This window comes from Cherax quadricarinatus, chromosome 3 (genome assembly GCF_038502225.1).
Source record: "Cherax quadricarinatus isolate ZL_2023a chromosome 3, ASM3850222v1, whole genome shotgun sequence".
Taxonomy (NCBI): Eukaryota; Metazoa; Arthropoda; class Malacostraca; order Decapoda; family Parastacidae; genus Cherax; species Cherax quadricarinatus.
The window spans coordinates 28812296-28824795 of record NC_091294.1 but is presented as its reverse complement, the minus strand read 5'-3'; the positions used below and the strand labels follow the sequence as shown (position 1 = coordinate 28824795).

Sequence of the window (12500 nt, the reverse complement as noted above, 5' to 3'; positions counted from 1 at the left end):
GAGCAGGAAGCAAGAGAGTTTAATCCGAGGAAGAAGAGCGGCAGCACTCCCTTGGACCAAGAGCTTTTCAGCAGCATCAAGGTCACCACCCTTTCAATGATGGGACTGCAGATAGGAACATCAAGGCTGCCTCTGCGAAAGGAGGATCGAGCCTTCATACACTCTGCACTCTGGAGGATCCGCAAGGGTTTAGCGCTCCACTTAGGTATGATAATAATAGTAATAATTATAATAATAATGTAAAGGCGAAAAACCAACAATAATAATAATAATAATAATAATAATAATAATAATAATAATAATAATAATAATAATAATAATAATAATAATAGTTATTATTATTTTAGAAATACCAATAATAATATTAATTATAATAATAATAATATTAATCATCATCAAAATGATGATAGGATGGGGGGACTTAGGGGTTACCAGGGGAAGGTGACTCACCTGGACAGAGACTGGAAGGGTGACCAGGGGAAGGTGACTCACCTGGACAGAGACTGGAAGGGTGACCAGGGGAAGGTGACTCACCTGGACAGAGGCTGGAAGGGTGACCAGGGGAGTGACTCACCTGGACAGAGGCTGGAAGGGTGACCAGGGGAAGGTGACTCACCTGGACAGAGGCTGGAAGGGTGACCAGGGGAGTGACTCACCTGGACAGAGGCTGGAAGGGTGACCAGGGGAAGGTGACTCACCTGGACAGAGAATGGAAGGGTGACCAGGGGAAGGTGACTCACCTGGACAGAGACTGGAAGGGTGACCAGGGGAAGGTGACTCACCTGGACAGAGGCTGGAAGGGTGACCAGGGGAGTGACTCACCTGGACAGAGGCTGGAAGGGTGACCAGGGGAAGGTGACTCACCTGGACAGAGAATGGAAGGGTGACCAGGGGAAGGTGACTCACCTGGACAGAGACTGGAAGGGTGACCAGGGGAAGGTGACTCACCTGGACAGAGGCTGGAAGGGTGACCAGGGGAGTGACTCACCTGGACAGAGGCTGGAAGGGTGACCAGGGGAAGGTGACTCACCTGGACAGAGGCTGGAAGGGTGACCAGGGGAGTGACTCACCTGGACAGAGGCTGGAAGGGTGACCAGGGGAAGGTGACTCACCTGGACAGAGAATGGAAGGGTGACCAGGGGAAGGTGACTCACCTGGACAGAGACTGGAAGGGTGACCAGGGGAAGGTGACTCACCTGGACAGAGGCTGGAAGGGTGACCAGGGGAGTGACTCACCTGGACAGAGGCTGGAAGGGTGACCAGGGGAAGGTGACTCACCTGGACAGAGAATGGAAGGGTGACCAGGGGAAGGTGACTCACCTGGACAGAGACTGGAAGGGTGACCAGGGGAAGGTGACTCACCTGGACAGAGACTGGAAGGGTGACCAGGGGAAGGTGATTCACCTGGACAGAGACTGGAAGGGTGACCAGGGGAAGGTGACTCACCTGGACAGAGACTGGAAGGGTGACCAGGGGAAGGTGATTCACCTGGACAGAGACTGGAAGGGTGACCAGGGGAAGGTGACTCACCTGGACAGAGACTGGAAGGGTGACCAGGGGAAGGTGACTCACCTGGGCAGAGACTGGAAGGGTGACCAGGGGAAGGTGACTCACCTGGGCAGAGACTGGAAGGGTGACCAGGGGAAGGTGACTCACCTGGACAGAGGCTGGTAGGGTGACCAAGGGAAGGTGACTCACCTGGACAGAGACTGAAAGGGCAACCAGGGGAAGGTGACTCACCTGGACAGAGACTGGAAGAGTGACCAGGGGAGTGACTCACCTGGACAGAGGCTGGAAAGTTGACCAAGGGAAGGTGACTCACCTGGACAGAGACTTGAAGGGTGACGAGGGGAAGGTGACTCACCTGAACAGAGACTTGAAGGGTGACCAGGGGAAGGTGACTCACCTGAACAGTGACTTGAAGGGTGACCAGGGGAGTGACTCACCTGGACAGAGATTGGAAGAGTGACTAGCAGGTGGGCAGAGTACCTGGTCTCACCAGCTGTGTTATTGGCCACACAGGTGTACTGGGCAGAGTCATCCACGCCCACACGACCCAGTACTAGTGACCCGCCCACCATCCACATCCCACTGCTGCCACCTAGTGCACGTGACCCCTTGTACCACCTGTATGGAAGAAGCAGGGAGGTTAGTACTAGTGAACTATGCCAGAGTACATCACTAGTGACTACAGTACATCACTAGTGACTAGAGTATATCACTAGTAACTAGAGTGCATCACTTGTGCCTAGAGTGCACCACTAATGACGAGAGTGCATCACTAGTGACTAGAGTGCATCACTAGTAACAATGGTGTATCACTAGTGACTTGAGTAGATCACTAGTGACTTGAGTAGATCACTAGTGACCAGAACACTCTGTGATGTACTTCATCACCCTCCAACAGACATGGGTACACTTGAGAACCCTTGAAAAGACTAAAGCATTTAAGTGTACAACTATATCATACAGAACTACACATTAAGCTAATAGGGAACATTAGAGTACATTGTACTACTTTGCTAGATTACAATATAATACATTAGATTTCTTAGAGGTACCAAGAAGTGTACTTGAGTACACACAAATTATTTCACACAGATACTCAATAGTAAACCGGCAAACACTTCAATAAACTGAGTACATTTTAGTACACTACAGACCTCTAGAGTACACTGAATATTTTAGAATACCTCTGAGTACACTACACAGCATTTGTCAACAACAATATACAGAGGCTTAAACTGCTGTGCACTACTGTGGTTTAGAGAACGTCAAAGTAACTTTGAATACTCTTGAATATACCAAGGTGCATCCGGAGTACACTGTAGGAGAGGCAATAACACAAGTGCACTTGAGTGCACTACAAGATAAGGGATTACACAAGTCCACTGGAGCACACTCACGAGTTAGTACTAAACAAGGGTACTGGAATGCACTGCAAGAGAGGGATACCACACTAGTGCACTTGAGTTCACTACGGGATAAAGTACTACTTATCTGCGAATCTTCATGAATGTAGTACATAAGAAAAGAGAACAGGAAGACAAGACAATGAAGGAGACGATGAAGAACCTTAAGTAACTGGGTAATTTTCATGTGCAGACAAGGGAAGGCAGGGCTCGATACGGCTTAAGCTGTCAGTGGCCCTATAAACCCTAACAACAACAATAACGACTGGGAACTTCCGGGCTCGATACGGCGTATGCTGTCAGTGGCCCTGAAACCCAACAGAAGAAGAAGACTGGGAACTTCTGGGAGGCGAAAGTGAACTTCGTACACTCAAAACGGAAAGGCATTGGGATTAGGAGAGAGAAACAGTGTCTCACCAGAAGCTGCGGTGGCGAAACCGAGAAGCTCCAAGGTATGGAAGAGGAACTATAGAAAATACAGTATAGTGTAATATAGAAGGGCTAATACTGAGGTACAAGTGTCATGAAAATACGCGTGTAACACTAAATGTTGGGCAGTACTAGTGTCTTCTTTACAATCTGTCAGTAAATATATGTATTCTACGTTCCTCTATGAGTCGCCTAAAACAATTATGCAAGATTTGAGAATAGAAGCAGAGAGAGAGATCATATAAAAATGGCATGGCTCAAAGCCTTCAATACAACCAAAACCGATATTTAGTCGAATCACAGGAGAGGCAACCATAATGGGACAAGCAATAAGACTAAGAAAGAAACGGTGAAAATTCTCTAGGAACTACATGGCAGTCTTTCAGGAAATGGACAGCCTGTTCCCAGCTGTTCATGTAGGATCAGAGCTAACACACGGACAGACAAGAATATATGCTAGTCCAAAGCTGAATAGGAAGAAATCCCACTATATGTGGGAAGAAATGAAGAAATCATTGAACTCGTCAAAAGCAACGAAACCTATCAGCTAGCTCAAAATCCACTGTAATGACTGTGGATTTTGAGCTAGCTGAAAAGCTTCGACAAATATCTGAAATGTAGCACCTATCTCAAAGAGGAAAAAGAGCGAATGTTGCTCCAGTATTCAAGCAAGGGGCCCGACTTTCAAATTTAAGATAATGGAGAATATCAGGATGGTCCAGCATCTTTAACATCTAGTATGTAGGGCCACATGGACACTAGATCATGTGTTAACGGGACACCATTATAATAATTTTATCTTTCATAAATTGAAAGACCATGCAAGACTAGCGACACTAGCCTAAATTAGGCTATTGGAATAGTATAAAGCTTGGAATTTTGGGTACTACTACTATCCTACTATGTATGAGAGTATAGTTATACTAACACTCTTATATGGGTGTGAAGTATGGATGGTGAATGTTGCAACAAGGAGAAGGCTGGAGGCAGTGGAGATGTCATGTCTGAGGGCAATGTGTGGTGTTTACCTGGAGTTTACCTGGAGAGAGTTTCGGGGATCAACGCCCCCGCGGCCCGGTCTGTGACCAGGTGTGAATATAATCCAGAGAATTCGCAGTTTGGAAATTAGGAAGAGGTGCAGGATTACCAACACTATTATCCAGAGGGCTGAGGAGAGGTTGTTGAGGTGGTTCGGACATGTAGAGAGGTTGTAACAAAATAGAATGGCTTCGAGAGTGTATAAATCAGTACTGAAGGGAAGGCGGGGCAGGGGGTCGGCCTAGGAAAATTTGGAGGGGGTAAAGGAGGTTTTGTTTTGACTTCCAGCAAGCATGCGTGAGTATTTGATAGGAGTGAATGGAAACAAATGGTTTTTAGGACTTGACGTGCTGTTGGAGTGTGAGCAGGGTAACATTTATGAAGGGATTCAGGGAAATCAGCAGGCTGGACTTGAGTCCTGGAGATGGGAAGTACAGTGTCTGCACTGCAGTGTCTGCTTACACTGCAGTATAAGCAGACACTGTAGTGTAAGCACGCCTCTGGCAAGACAGTGATGGAGTGAATGATGAAAGTTTTTCTTTTTCGGGCCACCCTGCCTTGGTGGGAAGCGGCCTATGTGTTAATAAAATAAAATAAAAGAATAACTACTATCCTCTCCATGATTATAATAGATCTGTAAAAGAGCAACTTATTGTTTTCAAGGTTAAAAAAAGAATTCGATGACTATTATTTTTTTCCTTAGTGATGGCTGATGGCAGAGTGACTACGTCAATTTATTCCTCCGAGCTTAGTGAATTATGACAAAACTTTTAACTAAATAGAACAAATACTAACAGAAAAAGTTAAAGACGAGTAGTATATACTAAATTTATATTGAAATAGCACCAGTTTCATCCTCACGTACGAACGAGAAGTCTATCAACAAAGGTTTCTCAGGTACCAGAGTCTCCATGTCAGTCAGTGTTAATGTTGGTTGCAGAGACTGAAAGAAAGCGTCCGGTGTTTTATTTCCCATTTTCTTTGAGATCTTATATTTCACGTGTTTTATCACAGAAATTGTATTTTTTTACATTTATAAATACTACAGAACACTGAATGTGTTCAGTCAGATGACCAATCTACCTACCTACCTACCTACCTACCTACCTACCTACCTACCTACCTACCTACCTACCTACTGAATGATGTTCAGCGCAAATTCTCTTAGTCTGGAGGAAATGACGTTTGCAAACCTACGTCCAGAAACTACCTTAGCATATTTTTTATTCGTTGACTATGGTGGATCAATCTGTAGGTTACAAAGATCAAGCTGAATATCTGGTAATTGGGTCTCTATTCTAGCTTCAATGGGATTATTATATAATTAGCGATTTCAGAGTCTTCAGATCTCTTTCCGAACCCTAAAGACACAGTTTCAATTTTCCCCGAAAAGCTGGAAAAGTCTGTCTCTATAATATCTGACTTTATTTCACGATGAGAAGTATGAACAAACTGAACAGCTTCAGCTTTTTGTACGGAGCTTGAGTGTGTACAGCTTGTGTACAGCTTGAGTGTGTACAGCTTGAGTGTGTACAGCTTGAGTGTGTACAGCTTGAGTGTGTGCAGCTTGAGTGTGTACAACTTGAGTGTGTACAACTTGAGTGTGTACAACTTGAGTATGTACAACTTGAGTGTACAGAGCTTGGGTGTTCTGTTGTCTGTCTCGTTAACTCGGCTTCACAAAATTCAAGTGAGTTGTCATGTCAACCAGGAAAACCCGGGAGCGAAGGAGGTCTTTATCTCACAACTAATATAGCTATAACTAAGTTGCTAAGTTGTCCATTCTGAGGAAAGGAGAGAATTTATCCCCGAGGGGCAAAGAGATGCTGGAGAGATATTCCAGCACTCGGCTTCCAGAAAATTTTACGCCGTGGTAGCTCATTGGATTCTATTTTCAATTCTTCAAGAATACAAATGAATTTCTTACGTCTGTGAGATTTGTTGCCGCCTCTTCTGAAATTCACTATTCTAATAACACTTTCGTGACATCACTCATGTGCAGTATTTGTCAGCATTAATGTAATTCTTGGTGAATAATGCAATGCACTGTAATACAATGCATGAATACTTCTGACATCTTACATGTAACTCACAATCGAATCAAAAGCTCCATGAAAGTCTGAACCTTATGTATTATCACCAAAAGGTTGCATCTTGAGTAATTCTCTATGCACAACAAAATTCCCACCTGTGAACATGAACCTCTGGGTTATGTTCAAAGGTTAATGTGTAGGTGAAACGGTTCATCAATAAAGAAACCCAACTGTTGGCCAAGTGTCTTAATCTTCAACTTTGTATTATGAATTTACTACATACTGTGTATACAGTGTCTCGTGTATTGTCTCATACTGAACCATAATATTATTCTCTTTCTCCACAAGAACAAACTGCTGTTGTGGGAATAAATCACTATGTCCTGTGTCACACAAGACAGTGACTTTCCATTATTTTAGCGGTGCAGAAATCCTTCCTATTTCATATTAAATACTTTGTTGTCCACCTCAAGAATCTCTCGTTTTCCCGTTGATGTTCATTTGGAAAATCCAAAACTGAGAATGAATGGGGCAATTTTAAATCATTTACCAGTTAATGGAAATACTACACCTGTGCGCTCGATTCAGCTCCACTAAACACTTGAGGTTGCTCGAGGTGCTCTATACCACCCAGATACTTCATATATGCTAGCTCTTCTCTGTTTACGCAAGATCAAACTGTTTGTCTGCTGTGTTTTTACATACATAATGATAATATTATTAGAAGTTAATGACCCAAGTGCCACTTGTTTCACCGAGACCTGTAGTTGGTCCGCGGACCTGTAGTTGGTCTGCAGACCTGTAGTTGGTCCGCGGACCTGTAGTTGGTCCGCAGACCTGTAGTTGGTCCGCAGACCTGTAGTTGGTCTGCAGACCTGCAGTTAGTCAGCAGACCTACAATTGGTCCGCAGACCTGTAGTTGGTCTGCAGACCTGTAGTTGGTCCGCAGACCTGTAGTTGGTCCACAGACCTGTAGCTGGTCCGCAGACCTGTAGCTGGTCCGCAGACCTGTAGTTGGTCCGCAGACCTGTAGTTGGTTTGCAGACCTGTAGTTGGTCTGCAGACCTGTAGTTGGTCCGCGGACCTGTAGTTGGTCTGCAGACCTGTAGTTGGTCCGCAGACCTGTAGTTGGTCTGCAGACCTGCAGTTAGTCAGCAGACCTACAATTGGTCCGCAGACCTGTAGTTGGTCTGCAGACCTGTAGTTGGTCCGCAGACCTGTAGTTGGTCCACAGACCTGTAGCTGGTCCGCAGACCTGTAGCTGGTCCGCAGACCTGTAGTTGGTCCGCAGACCTGTAGTTGGTCCGTAGACCTGTAGTTGGTCCGCAGACCTGTAGTTGGTCCGCAGACCTGTAGTTGGTCCGCAGACCTGTAGTTGGACTACTCTGAAAAAACAATTAGAAAGGAATAATGAAATATCATGAGATAAAAATTATTATTATCACACTGGCCGATTCCCACCAAGGCATGGTGGCCCGAAAAAGAAAAACTTTCACCATCATTCACTCCATCACTGTCTTGCCAGAAGGGTGCTTTACACTACAGTTTTTAAACTGCAACATTAACACCCCTCCTTCAGAGTGCAGGCACTGTACTTCCCATCTCCAGGACTCAAGTCCGGCCTGCCGGTTTCCCTGAACCCCTTCATAAATGTTACTTTGCTCATACTCCAACAGCACGTCAAGTATTAAAAACCATTTGTCTCCATTCACTCCTATCAAACACGCTCACGCATGCCTGCTGGAAGTTCAAGCCCCTCGCACACAAAACCTCCTTTACCCCCTCTCTCCAACCTTTCCTAGGCCGACCCCTACCCCCCCTTCCTTCCACTACAGACTGATACACTCTTGAAGTCATTCTGTTTCGCTCCATTCTCTCTACATGTCCGAACCACCTCAACAACCCTTCCTCAGCCCTCTGGACAACAGTTTTGGTAATCCCGCACCTCCTCCTAACTTCCAAACTACGAATTCTCTGCATTATATTCACACCACACATTGCCCTCAGACATGACATCTCCACTGCCTCCAGCCTTCTCCTCGCTGCAACATTCATCACCCATGCCTCACACCCATATAAGAGCGTTGGTAAAACTATACTCTCATACATTCCTCTCTTTGCCTCCAAGGACAAAGTTCTTTGTCTCCACAGACTCCTAAGTGCACCACTCACTCTTTTCCCCTCATCAATTCTATGATTCACCTCATCTTTCATAGACCCATCCGCTGACACGTCCACTCCCAAATATCTGAATACATTCACCTCCTCCATACTCTCTCCCTCCAATCTGATATTCAATCTTTCATCACCTAATCTTTTTGTTATCCTCATAACCTTACTCTTTCCTGTATTCACCTTTAATTTTCTTCTTTTGCACACCCTACCAAATTCATCCACCAATCTCTGCAACTTCTCTTCAGAATCTCCCAAGAGCACAGTGTCATCAGCAAAAAGCAGCTGTGAAAACTCCCACTTTGTGTGTGATTCTTTATCTTTTAACTCCACGCCTCTTGCCAAGACCCTCGCATTTACTTCTCTTACAACCCCATCTATAAATATATTAAACAACCACGGTGACATCACACTTCCTTGTCTAAGGCCTACTTTTAATGGGAAAAAATTTCCCTCTTTCCTACATACTCTAACTTGAGCCTCACTATCCTCGTAAAAACTCTTCACTGCTTTCAGTAACCTACCTCCTACACCATACACTTGCAACATCTGCCACATTGCCCCCCTATCCACCCTGTCATACGCCTTTTCCAAATCCATAAATGCCACAAAGACCTCTTTAGCCTTATCTAAATACTGTTCACTTATATGTTTCACTGTAAACACCTGGTCCACACACCCCCTAACTTTCCTAAAGCCTCCTTGTTCATCTGCTATCCTATTCTCCGTCTTACTCTTAATTCTTTCAATAATAACTCTACCATACACTTTACCAGGTATACTCAGCAGACTTATCCCCAATATAATTTTTGCACTCTCTTTTATCCCCTTTGCCTTTATACAAAGGAACTATGCATGCTCTCTGCCAATCCCTAGGTACCTTACCCTCTTCCATACATTTATTAAATAATTGCACCAACCACTCCAAAACTATATCCCCAACTGCTTTTAACATTTCTATCTTTATCCCATCAATCCCGGCTGCCTTACCCCCTTTCATTTTACCTACTGCCTCACGCACTTCCCCCACACTCACAACTGGCTCTTCCTCACTCCTACAAGATGTTATTCCTCCTTGTCCTATACACGAAATCACAGCTTCCCTATCTTCATCAACATTTAACAATTCCTCAAAATATTCCCTCCATCTTCCCAATACCTCTAACTCTCCATTTAATAACTCTCCTCTCCTATTTTTAACTGACAAATCCATTTGTTCTCTAGGCTTTCTTAACTTGTTAATCTCACTCCAGATAAAAATATTTATATAAAAAAAAACTTGCATAAATTTAGAGAAGAAAAACCTGCTGTCTCATACAGGTACTATAAACCCACTGAAGTTCAGTGACAGAGTAACGAAAATACAAGAAATGGATGTGCGGAGTGTATGTTCCTGGAGTGTAAGGAAGGTGTATAATAGTGTAGCACACCAGACATACTCAAAGAACAAGTGAAAACAGGGAAAACGGAAAGGCTCTGAAACTGATCAGGGATCACATGACCGAGAGGAGACAGAGAGTGATGTTTAGAATGAGCAGACATGTCGGGTGGGGTTCCACAAGGGTCAGTGTTCCTCATAAGCATTAAGACGGAAAACTGCAGAAAACAATCACAGAATGTTAGTGATTGAATACATGGCAGGTGAGTCCTCAAACTCACAGGTCAGTGTGTTAACAACTGGACCAGCTGGCTCCACGTGTTCTCTAATTTATTTGCAATCGTGAATCAACTTCGCTGGAGCCCGACAAAGGGTTAATCGAACTGCTTCAGAGGCGCATGTGTACTAAGCATAACTAGGCACAACATTCAGAATCTTTAACAAAAATCATTTAAAGTTTTATTTGACATCTGCTCGGCTTACCAAAAGTCTGGATCACAAGCCTGGAGCCAAGAAGAAAGTAGAAATTCTCCAATGAAGAAATGTTGGAAGCAAACCCAAGACGCAGTTGCAAGGAAAGATACACACAGACACACACACACACACACACACACACAGACACACACACACACACACACACACACAGACACACACACACACACACACACAGACACACAGACACACACACACACTGACACACACACACACACACACACACACACACACACACACACACACACACACACACACACACACACACACACACGTTAAGGGAAATCAACCTGACGACACTGGAGGACAGGAGAGATAGGGGGGACATGATAACGACATACAAAATACTGAGAGGAATTGACAAGGTGGACAAAGACAGGATGTTCCAGAGATTGGACACAGTAACAAGGGGACAGTTGGAAGCTGAAGACACAGATGAATCACAGGGATGTTAGGAAGTATTTCTTCAGCCACAGAGTAGTCAGTAAGTGGAATAGTTTGGGAAGCGATGTAGTGGAGGCAGGATCTATACATAGCTTTAAGCAGAGGTATGATAAAGCTCACGGCTCAGGGAGAGTGACCTAGTAGCGATCAGTGAAGAGGCGGGGCCAGGAGCTCGGACTCGACCCCCGCAACCTCAACTAGGTGAGTACAACTAGGTGAGTACACACACACACACACACACACACAGACACACACACACACACACACACAGACACACACACACACACACACACACACACACACACACACACACACACACACACACACACACACACACACACACACACACACACAGAGGAAAGATAGAAGGAGTAGAGGGGGAGGAGGGGTTGCACTGCTCATAAAACACCGATGGGGATTTGAGGAAATGGAAGGCATGGACATGATTGGAGAAAGAGACTACATTGTAGGTACAATTCAGTCCGGAGAACATAAAGTAGTCATTGGAGTGATGTATAACCCACCACAGAACTGCAGGAGGCCAAGAGAGGAGTACGAAGAAAACAACAGGGTGATGGTGGACACACTGGCTGAGGTGGCAAGAAGAGCTCACTCGAGCAGAGCAAAGTTACTGGTAATGGGCGATTTCAACCACAGGGAGATCGACTGGGAAAACTTGGAGCCACATGGGGGTCCCGAAACTTGGAGAGCCAAGATGATGGATGTGGTACTTGAAAACCTCATGCATCAACATGTCAGGGACACAACCAGAGAGAGAGGGGAGGATGAGCCAGCAAGACTGGATCTTGTGTTCACCCTGAGGACATCACTTACGAGAGGCCCCTTGGAGCTAGCGATCACATGTTCTGAGTTTTGATTATATAGTAGAGTTACAAGTGGAGAAGGTAACAGCAACTGAAGGGGACAGGCCAAACTATAAAAGGGGGGACTACACAGGTATGAGAAACTTCCTGCAGGAGGTTCAGTGGGACAGAGAAATGGTAGGAAAATCAGTAAACGAGATGATGGAATATGTGGCAACAAAGTGCAAGGAGGCAGAGGAAAGTTTTGTTCCCAAGGGAAACAGAAATAATAGGAAGACCAAAACGAGTCCTTGGTTTACCCGAAGGTGTAGGGAGGCAAAAACTAAGTGCAACAGAGAATGGAAAAGGTACAGGAGGCATAGGACCCAGGAAAACAAGGAGATTAGTAGAAGAGCCAGAAACGAGTATGCACAGATAAGGAGGGAAGCCCAGCGACAGTACGAAAACGACATAGCATCGAAAGTCAAATCTGACCCGAAACTGCTGTATAGCCACATTAGGAGGAAGACAACAGTCTAGGACCAGGTGATAAGGCTGAGGAAAGAAGGTGGAGAACTCACAAGAAACGATCAAGAGGTATCAGAGGAGCTCAACACGAGATTTAAGGAAGTATTTACAGTAGAGACAGGAAGGACTCTGGGGGGACAGACCAGATGTGGACACCAGCAAGGAATACACCAACAAGTGTTGGACGACATACATACAGATGAGGAGGAGGTGAAGAAACTGCTAAGGGACATCGATACCTCAAAGGCAATGGGACCGGACAACATCTCCC

General features: G+C 45.0%; 1 protein-coding gene across 2 annotated transcripts in view; it reads right to left on the bottom strand.

The window, feature by feature from the left end:
* Positions 1 to 12500, bottom strand: part of LOC128684071 (cell adhesion molecule Dscam2) — a 642309-nt gene that overhangs the window by 115762 nt on the left and 514047 nt on the right. For both annotated transcript variants that reach the window (XM_070091014.1, XM_070091022.1), the window contains exon 6: positions 1947 to 2127. In XM_070091014.1, the coding sequence (XP_069947115.1) occupies positions 1947 to 2127 (181 nt within the window). The remainder of the gene's footprint in view (positions 1 to 1946; positions 2128 to 12500) is intronic.